The sequence below is a fragment of the Pseudochaenichthys georgianus genome, unplaced genomic scaffold (genome assembly GCF_902827115.2).
Source record: "Pseudochaenichthys georgianus unplaced genomic scaffold, fPseGeo1.2 scaffold_223_arrow_ctg1, whole genome shotgun sequence".
In the NCBI taxonomy this organism is placed as follows: domain Eukaryota; kingdom Metazoa; phylum Chordata; class Actinopteri; order Perciformes; family Channichthyidae; genus Pseudochaenichthys; species Pseudochaenichthys georgianus.
The window spans coordinates 102,431-124,194 of record NW_027262869.1 but is presented as its reverse complement, the minus strand read 5'-3'; the positions used below and the strand labels follow the sequence as shown (position 1 = coordinate 124,194).

Below are 21,764 nucleotides of genomic sequence, written 5' to 3'. Positions count from 1 at the left end.
TGATTTAAAAGAAGCAGGTGGGTTCTAGCTCCTGTGTGTTATCTGAAATCGCCATACTAACTTTTCTTCTTCTTGTATTTAGTTCGTTTTGTTGTTGTTTCTTCTTGTTCTTCATTTGTTGTTTAAGGGCGGCTGGCAAACAGCTTTTAGGCGCAATACCGCCCCCTGGATTATAAATAGTGTAGTGGATACTGCCCTGGATGACAGACCTTTTTCCCACTCGTAAAAAAAAAGGCGTATTCGCCGTGTGACTGCATGTGCCGAACCGTGACGGTACGGGATGAATATGGATACCGTTACACCCCTAATGTCTTGACATTAATTTATAAACCTAAATGAATTGTATAGGTCTAGCCTCCCTATATCTGTGTGAAATTGTTCCATCCTTAAAAACAAAAAACTAATGCTTCTGCAGTCTATCTGCAGCTTCTAGCAACGGCCTTCTGTTAAAAAAGGACACGGAATGTCCTGAATGAGGCCTCAGACACAGGACTTGAGTCTGAACACAGCAGACAACAGGAGTATGTACAATAGCATATACAAACTAAAATACTGCATGTGGGTGCACACTTACTTTCTCTGTCTTACTGTTACATAAATCTATGAGATTAAATTAGCTTCATTATATCTCAGTGATTAAGTCAATAATAAAGTTTCTATCGGGTCACTGTCAGCCTGTCACTCATTATTTTCAGGGTGGGGTTTGGAGGAACGGAGGAGACGGTGATCGCGGAAGCTTTTTTCCTCCTGCCTTCACAAACTTTACACACGTATATATCGTCTGAAAATTGCTAGAGGACATTCATACTCTGCAATCCAAGACTTAATTAAATCCACCAAAAACCTGACATGATTTAAACGCGATTATTTTTGAAAAACATAAATCCCTGTGTCTCTGAGCCGCAGCGACACGGAGTGGATTCAGAGCGGGTCCTTCTGCTGTTGGTTCTGGACTGGTTGTTGGTGGATAAAGCAGACTGCTCCGTGTTTGGTGTTGCTGTGCCGCTGTCACGTCTGTTCCCTGATCTCTGCGTCACCGACCGATTTGATATTAAAGTGACAGAAAAAAAAACGTTATAGTAAAGCCGCGGCCAGAAAATCAGGAAGCAACGCTACTACGCTATAATCGATTATCTTCCGTCACTGCATCGATACCGAATCGTCCACGTCCACATCGTAGAAACGATTATTTTCAACACCGCTACTGTATACCAGGGGTGGGAGTAAGTAATACATGTCCAAGTCTCAAGTTACTGTGGTGAGAGTCAAGCAAGTCAAGTCCTACGGAATCCTGATGAATAAAGTTTAAATCAGTTAAAAGACAGTGGTTATGAAACTAGAGTTTTATTTTCAACATTAAGAGAGTGGGGCTCTGAAATAATATAAAAGGTAATGGGGGGAATAATTGTGTGTGTGTGTGTGTGGTGTGTGTGTGTGTGTGTGTGTGTGTGTGTGTGTGTGTGTGTTGTGTGTGTGTGTGTGTGTGTGTGTGTGGTGTGTGTGTGTGTGTGTGTGTGTGTGTTGTGTGTGTGTGTGTGTGGTGTGTGTGTGTGTGTGTGTGTGTGTGTGGTGTGGTGTGTGTGTGTGTGTGTGTGTGTGTGTGTGGTGTGTGTGTGTGTGTGGGTGTGTGTGTTGTGTGTGTGTGGGTGGTGTGGTGTGTGTGTGTGTGTGGGTGTGTGTGTGTGTGTGTGGTGTGTTGTGTGTGTGTGTGTGTGTGTGCGCGCGCAACTCGAGGCATATGCTCGAACGGGAGCTGCCTGGACGCTGCAATCATGTTGCGGTGAGCGTGGAAGTGTGGTCTGCCACAAAGGGGCAGCAGGTGCGGGGCTGTCAGCATCAGCTTGTAGATGGTATTTTAAACTCGATGCGCTCTGAAACTACGGAGCGGCCGAGGACAAAAAATACCGTTGATCGCGTTAAAATAATTAGTTTTTTGCGTTAACGCATTATTAACGCGTTAACTTGACAGCCCTAATTTATATACTTTATATAGGTATGGCCCTACAATATATTGTTCAAATATAGCATGATAGGTCCACGTTAAGTGCGTTTTTATTGTGTTAACTTGTGTATTTATGCTTTTTAGATTGACTTTCTCTCTTTCTCTGTCCGTCTGTTCTAGAAACCGAAAGGAAGAGAGAGACATCACAGCTGTCAGCAATGTGACAAATCCTTCACAACATCTGGACATTTAAAGCGCCACCTGCGTATTCACACAGGAGAAAAACCTTACAGCTGTGAAGAGTGTGGGACAACTTTCACTAAATCAGGTGCTCTCAAATCACATCAACTTATTCACACAGGAGAAAAACCTTACAGCTGTGAAGAGTGTGGGAAAACTTTCAATACATCAAGTGCTCTCAAATCACATCAACGTATTCACACTGGAGAAAAACGTATTGGTGTGAAGAGTGTGGGGAAACGTTCACTACATCAACTGCTCTCAAATCACATCTTCGTGTTCACACAGGAGAAAAACCTTACAGCTGTGAAGAGTGTGGGACAACTTTCAGTACATCAAGTGCTCTAGAATCACATCACCGTATTCACACTGGAGAAAAACCGTACTGGTGTGAAGAGTGTGGGAAATCGTTCACTACATCAAGTGCTCTCAAAATACATCACCGTATTCACACTGGAGAAAAACCGTACAGGTGTGAAGAGTGTGGGACAACTTTCACTACATCAAGTGCTCTCAAATCACATCAACGTATTCATACTGGAGAAAAACCTTACAGCTGTGAAGAGTGTGGGACAACTTTTCACTCAATCAAGTGCTCTCAAAAGACATCACACGTATTCACACTGGAGAAAAACCGTATTGGTGTGAAGAGTGTGGGAAAATGTTCACGACATCAAGTGCTCTCAAATCACATCACCGTATTCACACTGGAGAAAAACCGTTACTGGTGTGAAGAGTGTGGGACAACTTTCACTACATCAGGTGATCTCAAAAAACATCATCGTATTCATACTGGAGAAAAACCTTACAGCTGTGAAGAGTGTGGGACAACTTTCACTACATCAAGTAATCTCAAATCACATCTTTGTGTTCACACAGGAGAAAAACCATAGTGGTTTTAAGAGTGTAGGAGCCGCAATTAAGCATATTTAGTTTTTTTCACAGTTTACAATAAACAATTCCCATCTATAGAGTGGCGAAGTCACGCCCATCTACTTCCGCTCCATGGGACCTTATTTCGGAAAAATAATGTATTGAAGTCAATGGACAGAGAAACGTATCTTTCGATCCCGTTTGAATTGTGCCATGAGTTACACATATGATGTTTGTCAATCTTAATAATATTTTCCATGTAAAAAAAGTCACAGTTTGTCGTAAAACTGTGTGAAATATAAGACTATGAAAAATACGCAACTACAAAGACTACTAATCCCAGAGTCGCGTAAGTGATGTCACAATTGTTTTCCTCCACTCAGAGATAGCTAAGATCAGCGCCATATGGCTATATAGAATCTATCTATATGGCGCTGGATAAGATAACTTTAACAAGATGCCTGTGTGCTTAGTACCAGGTTGTTATCATACCAGCAATGGGTCTTCCTCGTTCTTTCGCTTCCCGTCTGATGAAAGGACCAGGAGTGGCTGGATCAAGTTAGCTACCTAGCTAACACAATTTAAGCCCGGGGGAGAAATGCTAACGCTACATTAGCATCGCCGTTCTGTTCTACTTAATGCTATCTGCAGAAATGGTTGACATTAAACATTAAAAGACCAGGCAGTTCAGAGAGAATCAAAGGAAGGCAGGCAGCTTTGCATGACATTCTTCTGGACGTGTTTCCTTGTGGTGATAGTGAGGGTAGTCAATCCTTTTGTTGACAAGACAGTAGTGACGGCATCTTGGTGACGTGTGTTGTTCTGCGAGACCAGAGATGTAGTTCATTGAGCGTTTCACACAAACAAATGTGTTCACAGTTTTACGATACATTTTTATTTTATTTTTTGCAAAATTATCTTTTAAATGGACAAACATCATATGTGTAATCGAAAGATCGGGATCGAAAGATAATCTTTTGTCTCTCCATTGACTTCAATACATAATTTTTTCAAAATAAGGTCCCATGGAGCTCCACCGGAAGGGGAGGGACTTCGCCTCTCTATTGGCCTTGTGTTGGGTAATCCTTTTTTCCATTACAGATCCCATCCCAACAGCGCCATCTGTTCACTTAATGTCAGAATCGACGGGCATAATGTTCACTGTTCCTTTAAGTTTCGTTTTCTGGCTGTCAGTCTGCCGACAGCTATTTCAACCAGCTGACATTATTGCAGCATTAAATCCAAGCCATTGTCCGATGCAGCTTATGATTCTAATATACGATCTAGTTTGAATGCTGCTCATACCCGGCCGCTTTCCCAGCCTTGGCTCTTGGCCTCTCCTTTCGTCTCTCGATGAGCGCAGGTGGTGACAATCTCCAGCTGATTGTGGCGTGTTGTCCAGCTGATCTGGGATGACGGTGTCGGTTGTGAAGTAATCCAATTGTTTGTCCGGTGAAAACGATCCTTAATCCAATGCGATATGTTTCTTATTGTCCAGTTTCACTCATAGAGTACGATTCCACTGAATGTAATGGCAGTTTAAATGTTCCAGTGTCCTATATCTTTTTGCCATTACTTCACAGGAGGGTTGAGAGTGATCCTGACGCAGACACAAACATGAAGTTCCGGTCTTTTGCTGCAGTTTCAGAATGATGTTTTATTGCTTTACATACCAAGGTTTAAGTACACGGTGTCAATAGTTGTTGTATGAGCATCTGCTGGGGCTGGGCTGGCCGTCTGGTAGAATTGTCCTCTTCCTCTCCTGTCACCTATGACCCCTTTTATACACCCCGCCACCAAGTGTTCAAAATAATATTGCACTATTCATATAAATAAGGTAAACTGAGACACCAACAGCACCCATAAAATGGCTCCTACAAAGAGTGTGGGAAAACCTTTTCTTAAAGTATTCACCATGAGTGAGTTTCACTGTTCACATGCTTCATGTATCTGGAACATATTTACGATGTTTTCAGTTTGATTCTATTCTCTTGTTGAAATGATCAGACTACCAAAAATAAAATGGCCTTAGAAACAGACTCGTAACCCTGCATTTTGTTGTGTTTTGCAGCATATTATAAACATGTCATTCCCGTATCTTCAAATACCCCAGGTTGTGTAGTGATGTATTTGAGGTGTACTGTCCACATCGCAGACCTGAAGTCGTGCAGTCAATGTATGCGAAGTGTACAGGACCTTGGTCTCTGAGACTCAAAAAAGCCTTTCTCGCCTACCTGTCCACTTTGCAGACCTGAGATCCTGCAGCCATTTTTCAAAGATGGTGTGGCATATAGGGAGGTGCAATCTCCTGATGATGAAGACTTTATTATAGTGGACATCTGCAACCCTAGAAAACAAGATAACATTAGGATAACCAATTTATACAACCCATGTCCAAATCTAACCACTGATATATTTAAAGAAATAGCAGAACATAAACATAGGAAGGAAGTTTGGTGTGGTGATTTCAATGCACACAATCGGCTATGGGCAGCAACCATACAGACAGTAACGGAAACATAGTGGAAGAAATGCTGGAGGAAAGAACACTAGTATGCCTTAATGATCGACATCTGTCTGTATGGTTGCTGCCCATAGACGGTTGTGTGCATTGAAATCACCACACCAAAACAGTTTCAGCGCTTATAAAACAAAATATAAAAACAGTTCAATATTTTAAGGAATAGATAGCCCAGTGGATCGAGCCGGCGGTCCGAATGTGGCGATGTCCTCCGCGCAGCTGGTTCAAAGCCAAAGATGTACTTTTAAATCATTGCTTCAAGACATGAACCTATTTCCGACACAATTGTTCAAGTGGTTCGATGCTTCATTCAAAGCTTCATTTTGCCATCACTAAATGGCACCACCTCGGCCATACCCTAGATTTGGTCATGGGTTGTATAAATTGATTATCCTAATGTTATCTTGTTTTCTAGGGTTGCAGATGTCCACTATAATACAGTCTATACCATCAGGAGATTGCACCTCCCTATATGCCACACCATCTTTGAGAAATGGCTGCAGGATCTCAGGTCTGCAAAGTGGACAGGTAGGCGAGAAAGGCTTTTTTGAGTCTCAGAGACCAAGGTCCTGTACACTTCGCATACATTGACTGCAGGACTTCAGGTCTGCGATGTGGACAGTACACCTTAAATACATCACTACACAACCTGGGGTATTTTAAGATAAGGGAATGACATGTTTATAATATTCTGCAAAACACAACAAATATGCAGGGTTACGAGTCTGTTTCTAAGGCCATTTTATTTTTGGTAGTCTGATCATTTCAACAAGAGAATAGAATCAAACTGAGAACATCGTAAATATGTTCCAGATACATGAAGCATGTGAACAGTGAAACTCACTCATGGACTTTAAGGTGAATACTTTAAGAAAAGGTTTTCCCAAACTCTTTGTAGGAGCCATTTTATGGGTGTTGTTGGTGTCTCAGTTTACCTTATTTATATGTATAGTGTAATATTATTTTTGAACACTTTAGCTGCACCGGGTGTATAAAAGGGGTCATAGGTGAGAGGAAGAGGACACAGGAGGAAGAGCATACTGATTCTACCAGACGGCCAGCCCAGCCCCAGCAGATGCTCATACTACAACTATTGACACCGTGTACTTAAACCTTGGTATGTAAAGCAATAAAACATCATTCTAAAACTGCAGCAAAAGACCGGAACTTCATATGTTTGTGTCTGCGTCAGGATCACTCTCAACCCTCCTGTGAAGTAATGGCAAAAAGATATAGGACACTGGAACATTTAAACTGCCATTACATTCAGTGGAATCGTACTCTATGAGTGAAACTGGACAATAAGATACATATCGCATTGGATTAAGGATCGTTTCACCGGACAAACAATTGGATTACTTCACAACCGACACAGTCATCCCGGATCAGCTGGACAACACGCCACAATCAGCTGGAGATTGTCACCACCTGCGCTCACCAAGACGCGAAAGGAGAGGCCGAGAGCCAAGGCTGGGAAAGGGGCCGGGTATGAGCAGCATTAAAACTGGATCGTATATTGGAATCATAAACTGCATCGGACAATATCTTGGATTTAATGCTGCAATAATGTCAGCTGTTTGAAACAGCGCACTGTCGGCAGACGGACAGCAAGAAAACGAAACTTAAAGGAACAGTGAACATTATGCATGTCAATTCTGACGTTACGTCAATAGATGGCGCTGTTGGGATGGGATCTGTAATGGAAAAAAGGATTACCCAACACTGTGAAAAAACAAAATATGCTTAATTGCAGCTCCTACACTCTTAAAACCACTATGGTGTGAACACGAAGATGTCTTTTGAGAGCACTTGATGTAGTGAAAGTTTTCCCACACTCTTCACACCAGTAAGGTTTTTCTCCAGTGTGAATACGTTGATGTGTTTTGAGAGTACTTGAATGAGTGAAAGTTTTCCCACACTCTTCACAGCTGTACGGTTTTTCTCCAGTGTGAATACGTTGATGTGTTTTGAGATCACCTGATTTAGTGAGAGTTGTCCCACACTCTTCACATCTGTAAGGTTTTTCTCCAGTGTGAATACGTTGATGTGATTTGAGATTACTTGATGTAGTGAAAGTTGTCCCACACTCTTCACAACTGTAAGGTTTTTCTCCAGTGTGAATACGTTGATGTGATTTGAGGTGACCTGATGTAGTGAAAGTTGTCCCACACTCTTCACAGCTATAAGGTTTTTCTCCTGTGTGAATAAGTTGATGTGTTTTGAGAGCATCTGATTTAGTGAAAGTTGTCCCACACTCTTCACATCTGTAAGGTTTTTCTCCAGTGTGAATACGTTGATGTGATTTGAGATTACTTGATGTAGTGAAAGTTGTCCCACACTCTTCACAACTGTAAGGTTTTTCTCCAGTGTGAATACGTTGATGTGATTTGAGGTGACCTGATGTAGTGAAAGTTGTCCCACACTCTTCACAGCTGTACGGTTTTTCTCCTGTGTGAATACGCAGGTGGTGCTTTAAATTTCCAGATGTTGTAAAGGATTTGTCACATTGCTGACAGCTGTGACGTCTCTCTCTTCCTTTCGGTTTCTAGAACAGACAGACAGAGAAATAGAGAAAGTCAATCTAAAAAGCATAAATACACAAGTTAACACAATAAAAACTCACTTAAAGTGGACCTATCATGCTATATTTGAACAATATATTGTAGGGCCATACCCATATTAAGTATATAAATATAGTATCTTTTTCAAAATACCAAAAAGATCCTGCATTTTAGCCACGCCTCATTTCGCTCTATTTGCTCTTTCCAGCGCTGTTTTTGCAGGGGGCTGATTCTGTGAGCAGCAGCTGACCACACCCCCCTGCAGCTGGCCACGCCCCCCTGCAGGAGAGGGGAGCATGCTCTGAGATCAGCTGCTGGGCTGCAGCGGGAGAAGAGGGGGAGAAAAAGAGATCTCCGTCCACCGTGTTTTATTCTTATAGAAGAAAGAAGAGAAGTAACGGGGCAGAAACCCTCCTTTTTACCCAGCGGTCCAGACATAGACATCAAACGGCGACACATATTCAGTGTGCAGTTCCTTTGGCATTAGGGCAGGGATATCTAGATACTTTCCAAGGTTTGACATAATGAATTGTGCTACTTTTAAAGCAAGGAGCGATGTTTTCAAATCTGTAATCAAAAAGCTCCTCAAAAAACGCTATCGAAGCAGTTCCTGCCGTTGCTACGTTAGTTCAAACGGTAACAACGGACTATTTTTCTTAGCGGATGCATGTCAATTTAAATCAATACATACAACTATAGAAAAAGAGCCACAGCGGAGAATAAACAGAAGGGCAACTATGGCAACCATGCAAGGGAATCTGCTTTTGTGGCAGACTACAGCGCCACTTACAGACCTGGCATATGTACTACAGCGTCTCCAGCGCTTTCGAGCGGCAATGGCCGGCCGTGGCCCAACCTCTCATTCCCCTGATAGGTGGAGAATTGACCAATAGCCGTAGCACCACTTTACTGACGTCAGTAAAGTGTTCAAATCTGGAACAGTCTGTATCAGATCCGTTGCAGCCCCTTTTTTAGAGATTTGGGTATGGAGGAAAATAGAGAGGGTTGTGTTTTCTGACACTTGGTGAGTTCCCTGGAACACCGGGGACACATGTTCATGTATAAAAGACGTACGAATGTGCATTTTGCATGATAGGTCCCCTTTAATATAAACCTTGAGTTAACAAAATACTACTTATCAACTGTTTGTGTTTATTATATTTGATACAGTAATACAGCAATATTCTAACCAAAGTATATACCAGAGGTGGAGGACTCGAGTCACATGACTTGACTCGAATCACTTGACTTGCCTATTTTTTTACTTGAGACTTGCTTGACTAACATTGATAAAAGACTCGACTTGACTTTGACTTGGTATTCATGACTTGAGACTTAGGCTTGAAACAGATGACTCCAAAGGACTTTACTTTTTAAAATAAAATATTTGCATTTGTTTTTGTATTTTACGAAGCCCCTAGAGGGCAATGAAAGAAAAAAAAAGAGAGAGAAAGGAGAAAGTAGGAAGTGGAGCGCACAGGAGGCGGCCGTTTAATTGCAGACTGTTATGTTTATGTGGGGAAATACATACATTATTTGAGATATATTTCAAACTCGGACTTCATTTTAGGGACATTTCGGCCAGGGGTGTAGAGTTATTTGTTCAAGCACCGGATCGGCAAAACAGGAGAGTCTGTGAACCAGTCTGCCTTGACCTATGTATTCATGTCTGACTCTCACAGTATCTGCTGCTTCATAGAAGAAACCCTCCTTCACTTCATGAAATCTCTGCAGCACCAGGAGGCAGTAACGTGCAACTCAGCAGAATCTGAGAAGAGCAGCACCAGCTGCAAAGAGCCGTGCCTTCACTGGGTTTACCTTCATTAGAACAGCTAACGAGCGACCTCAGGCTGCTACCACACACACACACACACACACACACACACACACACACACACACACACACACACACACACACACACACACACACACACACACACACACACACACGGTGTGGAGGAGTCGTCACAGGATTTATTTTGGTGAATTGTCCTACACAATTTATATTATTATTTTTTGATGCAGAGTACAATTAGCCGGACTACACTTCAATGAAAATTCTGCACGGGCTCAAGCTATGACGCAGAACGGGAAACACATGTGGGGCGTGTCGTTTCCGAAGGCCAGGAGGGGAGAGCCAGTCATCAAAGCAGTCAGTCAAAGTTACACCAACTTTCGGTGAGTGTCTGCTCAATGTGCCTATCGCTAAGCTTTCAACAGGGCCCGAATGTGTTGTTTTTGGAATAATATTTTCCCCCTTGTTTGTCTTTTCAGTTTATGTGCAAGAACTGATGGGAGAGGTTGTTGTGCTGCGGAATACTTACCCTACCTACAAGAAGGCCGAAGCTCTGAGGTCAAACAGACAAGTCCCACCCCCAATTGCGTCAGCATTTGTAAAACCTAACAAGCTTGTGCTTGTTGGAGTACAGAGGAGCAGGAGTCGCTTTAATAAATAAATGGTGACATCTGTGGTGACCACACACACACACACCAGGCCCGATTCTACAGGGGTGCATAAGGGTGCATTGCACCCTCAGTTGAGTTGTTATGCACCCTCATTTGAAAAATTAAAAGTGAAAAATAAATAAATAAAAGTAAAAAAAAAAAAAATTATTAAAAGTGACAAATATTACATATATAAAAACAATAATAATAATAGTAGTAATAATAATAATAAGAATATAGTTGAAATAAAATCAATTGTGATTGTGGTTAAATAACATTGTCATGGTTAAATAACATTGTCAGGTAATAACAGTTCAGAGAGAGATGGGGATATTATTTTACCCGCGGTAGCTCTCTTCGTTGCCCCAAAACACCGCCACCCCTCGGCGGCCCGCAAGTGCCAGAGGACCTCGGGAAAACAGAGCCTGCCATTTAAAAAAGTACCCAACTCGCCTGTACAGTGGGGTAAGGCGCTCATTTTGCAGCTAATGGTTCCACAACAGAGATTGGCTGGAATATTCCTCTAAAAAAGATGCCATCTGTGCCTGTAGACATTTCGGTCTTGAAAGGGGAGTGATTTGTAAAATATCCATAAAGAAATAGTAAACCTGCTTACAGTTCTGTTTCATATGGGTGTTGAGATGTATCCATAGATCTCTTCATTTTGCTCTCAAAGTGCACCAGATTGATGCTTTTAACTTCAATATTTAAAAACATGCCCCCGGACCCCCCTAGAGGAGGTGAGGACCCCCCCTAGAGGGTGTTATGTCCACTCCCATTTATAAAAATAGCACTTTACCACTGCACCCTCTCTAATCTCAGATGCACCCTTAGTAATTTTGTTCTGGAACCGGGCCTGACACACACACACACACACACACACACACACACACACACACACACACACACACACACACACACACACACACACACACACACACACACACACACACACACACACACACACACACACACACACACACACACACACACACACACACACACACACACACACACACACACACACACACACACACACACACACACACACCATTGTATGCATAGAGAAGCTGTTTGATCCTGTTTTCCCTTGATCTTTACCCTTTGTAGTGTGTACACATAACTATCCTAGAGCATTTCTCCCATTTCCACCCCTGCTGATACTGGAGATGTTTTAAAAGCTCCACCACAAATTCTCAGGGCCTGAGCTTGTGGGACATCCAGCTTTTTAAGGTTAGATTCTGCTGCTGCCATGAACGCTACCCACCCATCATCGAATACAGGTCTCACGAGTGCCCAATATATATTCAGAGGTGATGACCTACTCGCTCCCCACTCCTGCCCCGCCAAACACCGAAGTACATTGTTGACCTTTTCACATTTATTTTGATCTTTTCCTATATGACTGCTCCATGTTAGCTTTCCGTCAAACCAAACACCAAGACATCTTATTGTATTAACCTGTTCAAGAGGTTGCTCATACAATTTTAACGATATAGGAGCAATGTTATGCCGTTTGGTAAAACCAATGACCTGCGTCTTAGCTACTGGCAGTTTGAATCCCCATGTATTTGTCCATTTCTCCACTTCAACTATTGCAGCTTGTATTTTCTTTCCAACATGTGCTACATTGCGCCCTTTTGCCCACAAAGCCCCATCATCTGCAGACAAAGATCTCCCCACACTTGGATGAACTTGATTAAAAATGTCATGCATCATTATATTGAACAGCAACGGACTACACACACTACCTGATCTCACCAGAATGCGTGACTCCACCACGACTCCTTAACACCGCATTGCGTGGGGGACTCACGAACTTTGTTACATTTGCGTGTCTGCACCACGCAAACAACCCCAATGTAAAGTGAATGAGGCTCCTTTACAACGTCCTGCAGTGAGCTTTTATTCTATACAACGTTTTTAAAATGTACTTTATAGCTTGTATAGCTTGACCAGGCTGTGAGCACTCAGTCTGTACTTTGTCAGCTCCTGCCTGTGTGTAGCATCAGTCACTGTGCTCAGGTAGGCTGCCACAGTGTACTGTCTCTTTAGGGCCAGATAGCATTGCATTTCACTTTGTGTTCTGGATGTAGTGTTCCAATGAGTGAGGTAGTTCTGTGTGTGTGTTGTTATAGTCTGGTTGACTCTAATAGATGTGGGCTCAGCCTGGCCCTGACCACAGTGTGAACCGGTTTGTGAACAGAGTGTCAGGACCAGCTGAGAGAGGGGACTCTTGTGCATCTCTTGGTGCTGCAGGGCTTTGTGCTGGTAGGAGTGGGGCTCACTTTCTTTTAGATGTAGCCAATATGTAAATGATCGTTTCTGGATTTGTATTAATAATGGAGATGTGCCTAATTCCGCTCTGCAGGCGTTGTTAGTTGTTCTCCTGTGAACCTGGAGGATGCGTTTGCAAAACTCATCGTGAGCATTTTCTATTGGATGATTTTCCCATTTGTCAAATGTTTGGTTTGTGTGTGGGCCCCACACTTCTCTTCCATCGAGTAGGACGGGTTGTATTACTGATTGAAGTCATTTAAGCCAAATTAAAATGTGGATTTGTCTTTTTATTGCATAAAACGCCCTGCGTGCTTTCTCTCTCAGTTCCTTCACAGCTTGATTAAAGCTTCCAGTGGAACTTATTTTCAGGCCTAAATAATTATATTCTGAACAATTCTCTATTGTCTGTGTCCCAATTGTAAAGTCAGTGTTGTTTGCCTGACATCTGGGTCTTTGTTGAAATATCATTGTTTGTGTCTTTGTGATGTTGATTGCCATGGCCCAGGTCTGACAGTAACCTTCCAGTATATTTAAACTCTGTAGAAGTCCTTCTTCTGTGGGGCTTAACAGGATGAGACCATCTGCACACAGCAGGAACCTGATCCCTGTCTTGTGGAGAGTGAGCCCAGGTGCTGTGGACTGCTCTAAGATGGTGGCCAGTTCGTTAATGTAGATGTTGAACAGGGCCGGTGATAAACAGCATCCTTGTCTTACACCCCGTTCTTGAGAAATGAAGGCTGCTCTCTTGTGTCCGGTCTTGATGCTGCACATGTTGTTTGTGTACATAGATTTGATTAGGTCAAATGTTCTCCCCCCTATACCGCTTTGAAGGAGTTTGTTGAATAGACCAACGTGCCAAATCGAGTCAAATGCTTTTTGGAAATCGATGAAACAGGCAAATATTTTGCTTTTATATTTATTAACATATTTGTCAGTTAGGTGTGTAGGGTGTGAATGTGGTCTGATGTGCGGTGATTTGGTAAGAACCCAATCTGGCTTTTGCTCAGGACATTGTGTTTCGTAAGGAAGTCTATAAGCCTGGAGTTTATAATACGACAGAAGACCTTCCCCAGGTTACTGTTCACACAAATGCCTCTGTAGTTATTAGGGTTAGATTTATCGCCGTTTTTAAAAATGGGTGTTATGAGACCACGATTCCAGCTGTCGGGGAAGTACCCTACCATCAGGATCAAGTTGAATAGTTTGAGTATAGCCAGTCTGATCTTTTTACTCGAGTGTTTTAGCATCTCGTTCAATATGCTGTCAAGCCCACTTGCTTTTTTTGGTTTTCGGTTAATCAACTTTTTGTCCAGTTCCTGTTCAGTCGTTAGAAAGTCCAAAGGGTTCTGGGAGTCCTTGATGACCAGTTCCTGTTCAGTCGTTAGAAAGTCCAAAGGGTTCTGGGAGTCCTTGATGACCAGTTCCTGTTCAGTCGTTAGAAAGTCCAAAGGGTTCTGGGAGTCCTTGATGACCAGTTCTAATCTGTTGAGCTGTTCAGTTATTTGTGTTTGTTCTGAGTCAGAGTTGAGAGGAATGCTACAGATGTTTGAAGTGATCGGTCCAGATGTCTCCATTCTGTATCACTGGGTCATCGTGTTTACTTTTATTTCGATTTTTACAATTTTCCCAGAATCTGTTTGTGTTTAAAGAATCTTCGATGATTGTTGGTTGTTTTTGTGTGTACTGAGCCTTCTTGGTTTTGATTGTACGTTTGTATTGTTTGAGCATGTGGCAGCAAAGGAGGCGTACGTCTGCGTTGCTAGGATCTCTATGTTTTTGGTTCGATATGTTCCTAAGTTCTTTCCTTTTTTGTTGGCATTCTTCATCAAACCAGTTGATTTCTTTTTGTTTTGGGGGCTTGTTGCTGCATTTCTTCAGTTGGGATGTATGAGCTGTTCTCATGAAGATGTGGTTCATTGTTCTAACTGCCAGGTCTATGCCTTCTTTATCGTGGTCATATGTGGTGTCCAGAGAGCTGTCTGAGAGTCTTTGAATGTGTTCGTTCCAATAGCTGTCTGGAACTCTTGTGCACTGTCTGGAGCCCATTTGTATTTTCTTTTAATGTTAAACAGGTTATTGGGTTCAGATTGTGGACTGTTAGTTTCTGTTCTTTTCATGAACACAGTCATTTGGCTGTGATCAGATAGAGGTGTTAGAGGTTTGACTATAAATGAACTGAGGGAGAGCGGGTCCAGATCAGCTATCATGTAATCTACGGTACTCGTGCCAAGAGACGAGCAGAAGGTGGGTCTTCCCAAAGAGTCGCCTCTAAACCTACCGTTAACAATGTACAGACCGAGGCCTTGACAGAGTTGGAGCAGGTCTTTCCCATTCTTGTTTATCTGAGGGTCAGAATTATGGCGAGGGAGATTTGTGGTGTTGCGGGGAAAGTTTTGTCCAAATTTGTTACCACTCTCTGAGTTTGAGTCTGGATGGGTTCCAGTGCGTGCGTTGAGGTCTCCACAGATCAACACTGTTCCTTGGGCCTGAAATCTGCAGATTTGGGTGAGGAGGTGTGGGAATGTTTCCTCGCTGAAGTAAGGAGAGTCACTCGGAGGAACATATATTGTACATAAAACAAATCATTTTCTGTACATGTGATGCTTTTGGATCGTTTAATCCAGATGCGGGAGGGTTCGGATTTTATTATTGTTATATATTTTGAGAGTTCGAATTTGTGCCAAATTATAATGCCTCCTGAGTCTCTCCCTTTTTTAGGGCAGAAGAATTTGTTTGTAATTTGGGGGACAGTGGATGTTGGAATCAGATCTACAGCAGGTCTCTTGGAGGATAATAATGTCTACATTTTGTGTGTTCTCTTAAAATTAATCTGTTCTATATTTCTGTCCAAACAGAGAACAATGTATACCTTGGATGTTCCACATAGAGATGGAGAATAGTGTCATTGAGGTGGTCATAGTGAAGAATACAAATACATTTTAAAAATGAGATAAACGGGTGTGTGTGTTAAGTTAAGTCTTCTACGACCTGACTCATCAGTTTGGTGCATATAAGGCTAAGGAGGTGTGTGATCTCTCCCAGGTCGATGTTTGGTGGGGTCTTCAGTGCAGTGGCGTAGCTTTTCTGAGCTGGTTGCTGAAACGGGGGGCAGGGCTGATATCCTGGTGTGGGCCTTGAGTTTATTGGAGTGGTGCTGGCCTGTCTTGCTTGTATGGCTCTGGTTCTGGGTGGGTGGCTCTGAAGGTGAGGTAATAATGGTGGAGGGGGGTAGGGGCCTGATCCAAGGGGATATCTGCGATATTCTCTTGCAGGTGGTGATAGGGGTGGTCCAGTTATATGCTGGCTAGCTCGTCCGCGGCTAACAGAGGCTCCGCCCTGGCTTCATCCTAAGGCCACATCTTTAAGTGTCTTAGCAAAGACTTTTACAATGTCCGTACGGAGGTGAACGTGGTCATGGAGGCTGTGAATGCTGAGGGTGGGGTGATGTGCCAGGTGGACATTGGGCATTACAGCACATCCTCTGGAGATCTCCGAATTGATCCTATGGATAGTGAGAGGGTGGAAATCGTGGAGACAGTTATTTTAGAGTTTGGGAAGCTCTGCGTAGCCTTTAGCGCCACTCTCGTCACAGATTCAGCTACTCTCTCTTGCTCTATACGAAGGTTGTTAGTTCCTGTGTGCACAATGATGTGGCTTGGTTCTCCCAGTTTGACCTTTGTGAGAACATCAAGTGCATTATCTGTTCTTGGGCACCATCTTTTTTTACCTTTTTGTCCGGGAAAGAGTTGTTCTTCATCGAAGAATTTTCCATTTGAGTCAATAAGAATTATTACTTCAGCATCAGTCGCTTCTGTGTCGGCTGTTATTTTGATTGTGGAAGGAGGAATATTGTCTGGCTGGTAGCTGGTAGATGGTTGTGGCTCATGCTGGGGCGCTGGGCCATTGGTGAATGGTTTCAATGTGGGGTTTGGTGAGGTTTTACTGGATGATGGTTGCTGGAGCAGGAGGCTGCTGGTTGGAGGCCTTGGCTCAGTGAGTTGTGTGTTACTCGTGGCAGGTTGGGGTCGCTGCAGTGCTGTGGCTGTGAGGCTCTGGAGCTGCTCTTTCAGGCTCAGGGTGGTTTGATGTTTGAGGTGCAACTCCTCTTTTACTGCTGTTATTTCTTTCTTTAGAATGCCCCTGTCCTCCTGTAGGACAGTCACTTCTCCTCTTAGTTGTTGTATTGGTGTTTTTAATTCTTTCTTTAACTGGCAGAGTTCATCCTTAATCTGCTGAAATGATTCACTGGATGGTGAGTGAGAAATTTTTTCTCTCATTTTCACTATCTCTACCTCCTGTAGAGATATGGCGCATTTCCACTGCAACGGGGTAGCCCCGTTTAAGCGTCCCTAAGCGTCCTCGCTCAGGCCTCGGGCTGCCTCGATGGCCGGCCGAGGCCGTGGCGCATTTCCATTACAGTTTAGGACCTGGGGTAGCAACGCAGTGTAGGCGGGGCGATCAGCTTTTTGGTCGGAGCGACGCTGGGTAAAACTGCAGTGGCGTCATCTTCAATGCGACACAACTCACAAAACACACACAACAATGGAGGATGTGGAAGCGATCGTTTACTTGTTTCTTGGTGTGTGGCTTGTTATCACAGCAAGAAGGAAAGTGATCACAGCAAGCATTGCATTGTATTCATTGTATTGAACATAAATACATCCTTTTTTTTTCATATACATGTGTTTGTCAAATGTTTTAAACAAATATTATCTGAATTGAATATTTGAAATTCAAGCACCAGTAAGTTCTGCCCCATAATAACATTTGAGGAAATATCAGATCATGAAAAGAAAATCTTTCTAATCAATTAAGCAAATATCAAAGCTAACTATAAACATAAATACTAAAGTGTAAAACACAGCAAAACTATATTCATAAATGCAAGTGTAAAATAGTGTGGACAATTGTAAACATGGATGGAGGCTAAAGTATCCACTATATAAAATATATTAAATATAACCTCAATCTTTCTTCTAGACGTGTTAAAAGCTTGCTTGAATGGGTTATAGGTTTATTTTGTTCTCTCGTCTTTGAAATATATAAGGAATGTGTTGTTTGAGTCTAGTAGAACGAGGGTATTACAATTGAGCAATTTCTACATGTATTATGTATTTATCATGTATTCTTAATACCATTACAAAATAAACATGTAATAATGTTTTAGAGGAGGACCTCAAGCTAGCAAACTCAATGTATTGCTTTAAATCTCTTAAAAGTAAGGGGCTTTTTCCTAACTGATGGTGTTTGTTATTGCTTTATACATTCATGTATGTTTATGATTTGTTTCTGTTGGGTGCCATTCATTATCAACAAGAGATAAGATAAGTCAAAGAAGTACTTTATTGATGGCAGTATAAAAATACAAATGTTGTATCAAAAAGGCATGCCATTAAACAATACAAATAAAAAATGTAAAACTGTATTGCAGCCAGCATAAATATACATGGAATTGTAAATATAAAATAAACATTTTAAAGAAAATAAATAAACAAGGAAGTACAAATGTTGCATTTAAAAATTAACTAGATAAAAAATATATAATATGTACAATAACTATTAAGGTTTTTTGAAGTATCAGGGAGGAGACGGGCCAGTCGGCTGCCCAGTCATGGTGCCGTTCCTGCTGGGCCCGATCCTCTCCTCCTCGTTTCCTCTTGCCTGGGTGACAATAAGATAATAATTAGCAATAAGGAAAACACACAGGACAGGTACAGGTCACACAAGGATATAAGAATAACATGTATAAACAGAACAACAGTAAGGTGAACTAAAGAAAGTTCTGGCATTAGATGTTTACAATGATTGTGAAAGTGAATTACATTATGTCCAGCCTGTTGATAATGAATATAAATATATGTATATGCAGTGATGTACCTGAACGCGTTCAATGAACGATCATTCATGAACGCGTTCATATTTTGGGCGAACGTGAACTGAACGTACTGTATTTCCGCTAGATGAACGTAATTGAGAACGCGTTCATTCTCAGCGCTGTATAACGGCATTCAAAAGTGCGTTCATTCTCAGCACTGTATTATAACGGCGTTCAAAAGTGTGCCAGATTTCATATGCCTTTCAGCCGAAATCCCAGTTAAAACACACCGTAAACAGGCTTCAAAATAATGCGGAAAACCACCCAATCTGGCAACAGCAAGCTGCCTGTGACGCGTACGCGCCTGTCACCCCTGGCTGTCGCACTAAAATATAAATATATTAAATATATCAGACTCCTCACAACAAACAATGTGGAACCGCGGAACCGGCGAGCATTGAATTAATTAATTAATTAATTAGTATGGACGAAGCCGAGAGCAGCTGGAGCAGCACTCGCTCAGAATGAGACTCTACGGCGTCGGCGTATGAGCATTTAAAAGAGTTTTACGTTAAAGTCAGTACTGACTCAGATGGAAAAAATCAAACGTTTGCCTGTAAACTGTGTCCGCCCGGTTTGAAAAAGCAAGTCCGTACATCGACGACGTCGACAACAAACCTTAAACGGCACATTGAGAATAAGCACACGACTAGCCTTTCACGGTATGTGTGAGTGGCGAATAAAAAAGAGAGCCAAAACAGATCCACTACCACCAAATCCCATTGACATCGTACAGGAGACAAATAATAGCTCGCAGCAACGTATTGAAAAAAGAACTAAACTATACATTAGTTCATTTTTGAAACCATGAACTTTAGTTCAACATTTTGAATTATGAACTATGAACTGAACTAGTTCATTTTACAATGTGTGAACTGTGAACTGAACTAGTTCATGTAGAAAGTGAACTTTCCCAACACTGTGTATATGATAGGATGTCACACACAACTGTACTAGGTGCTTACTAGCTAAGACTTTACTTGTAACAGAGCATTTCCACACAGTGGTATAGCTTATTTTAATTACTGACGATGGATGATCCACGGTTTAAAAAAACAAAAAAACAATTCCAGTCGTTTTGCCATTTCTATTTCTTACCTAGAACCACACGCTGCGGTGTCGTGATGGCACTCGGTGTTGGTGGTTGAGTCGGTGTCGATTCTTCGGCTGGGGTCCGTTCAGGATTCGATGACGATGTGGACGGAACACTGCCATCACCCGTTGTTCCTCCTCACGAGTCCCAATGTAATCATCTAGAACAGCAAAATGACTTGTTAATTCCACAAACTACTGCAGCACAATACTAAATAGCAACAACAACTATAGAAAAGAAAAACTGAACGTAAACAATGGCACATATGGTGTTAGCAAACAATAGCTCTAGCTAAGGCTATCTGCCTTAGCTAGCTATGTAGCTCTTCGGGGGTCCATTAAAGCACGGGTTGTCGAACATTAATGTAAGGATAAAATAGACTTCTTTGTTAGAAGTGAGCGTACCTTGCAGGGACTCCAGTAAAGCCGTTGCCGTTTTCCCTACATCGCAGGAAAGTCCTCGAAAATCCGCGCTCGGACATCTGTGCAGAGACATCCTGGAACACTTTCACATTTCGCGTTGTTCCGTCGAGCTCCCGCTGGATTTTATCATCCCCAATGAGATGTAGGAACGTCGTCACCTCCTCGGTCGACCACGGTGTGCTTTTCTTCGACGTTGCCATTTTCGTAGCTCCTCCGTTTACAAAATGCTGCAAGCTTGCTTCTTGATATATATGTGACGCGAGGGATGATCTCGCGCGCGATCTTGTGATGATTCTCTCTGACCAATCAGCAGTCGAGTGTTGACGTCACAGCCCTGGCCTGGTCTGATAGAACCACGATTTTATGGGGCCGGAAAAAGAGAGAAAAAGTACCCGCTAGCCGGTACTAGGCTATATGGAAATGCCACCAAAAACTGGCCTGGCCGCTTGAGGATGGTCCAGGACGCTTAAACGGGGCTACCCGCTGCAGTGGAAATGCGCCATTAGTCTCCTTTTTAAACTTCTGTCCTGGACGCTAGAATAATCACACACAGATAACAATTGGGACCAAGCCGACGTGATTCTAGTGGACCGGGAGAGACTATACAGCCGGCTGTGGCCCGGACCCGCTGGCAATCGTCTGACACACAAGAGATCTCAAACAATCGGTAAGAAGAAACCCGTTAAATCAAATTCTTCAATAGTTTATGCAGGAAAATCTTAGGACTGTGTGTTGGACTGCTGCTTCCGGTTCCTGAAAATAGCTGGGAAATTAATGTTAAAACAACCAAATTTATAACGACAACAATCATATAACACGAGGCGTTGCTTTGTCACAAGCAGGGTGAGTCCAATTTACTTATTTTTCTTATATCTAACCCTGCATGCTATTCGTTTGTCTGTTATTACATGTCGGCAAGAGGCTAATCGCTCCAATATAGTGTTCTTTGTTACGTTTTAAGTTAACGTGAATAGTGTGTGGCTATTTAAACAAAAGAACAAAATCAGTTGAGTGAGTGTTTTGATTACAGTGTGAGGCTTTCTTATAAAAAAGTCCTTTTCGAGGAAAAGGCCTGAAAGTTTTGAAACTTTCAGTGGTTGTTTTCCTGTTTTCAAACAGACATTACGATGAGAAGTGCGACATTCGTGCGTTAGTTAGACGATATTCTGCTGATTGTGTTTGATTTGCGTCTTAAATTTGTCCCAACATAGCGTGTTTAAACAGAGGAGATAAGCATACTGGCTCTTAAAGTCAAAAAAATTACGTGCATGGGTAGAGAACTGTGACGTAAGGGTATGAGGCCCATTTATAAATTGTACATTAAATAGAAATGTTATTTTAAACTGCATTGTTGTTTTGTGTTGAATTTAATAAAAAAAAAAAAAAAAAAAAAAACTCCGCTGTGAAAGCCACGAGGTGTTGTAAAATCCCTTTGTTCTTCAGGTCAAAGGTTGGAAAAGTTGCCATCTTGTTTTGCCAGCATGTTTAAAATGAACCACACGGCAGTCGCCA

General features: G+C 42.2%; 1 protein-coding gene, 1 long non-coding RNA gene and 1 pseudogene across 2 annotated transcripts in view; 1 reads left to right on the top strand and 2 right to left on the bottom strand.

The window, feature by feature from the left end:
• LOC139433344 (zinc finger protein 91-like) overlaps positions 1–21,764 on the top strand; it is a 189,056-nt pseudogene that overhangs the window by 65,541 nt on the left and 101,751 nt on the right.
• LOC117441960 (uncharacterized) overlaps positions 1–21,764 on the bottom strand; it is a 605,495-nt gene that overhangs the window by 509,972 nt on the left and 73,759 nt on the right. Inside the window, 1 exon segment of the mRNA XM_071202313.1 lies at positions 7,363–7,973. Coding sequence (XP_071058414.1) covers positions 7,363–7,973 — 611 coding nt within the window.
• On the bottom strand, positions 18,269–20,438 carry LOC139433347 (uncharacterized). The gene is made up of 3 exons (XR_011642867.1): positions 20,235–20,438; positions 19,836–19,990; positions 18,269–18,523 (listed from the first exon to the last, which is right to left on the bottom strand). It is a non-coding gene; the product is annotated as an uncharacterized lncRNA (long non-coding RNA).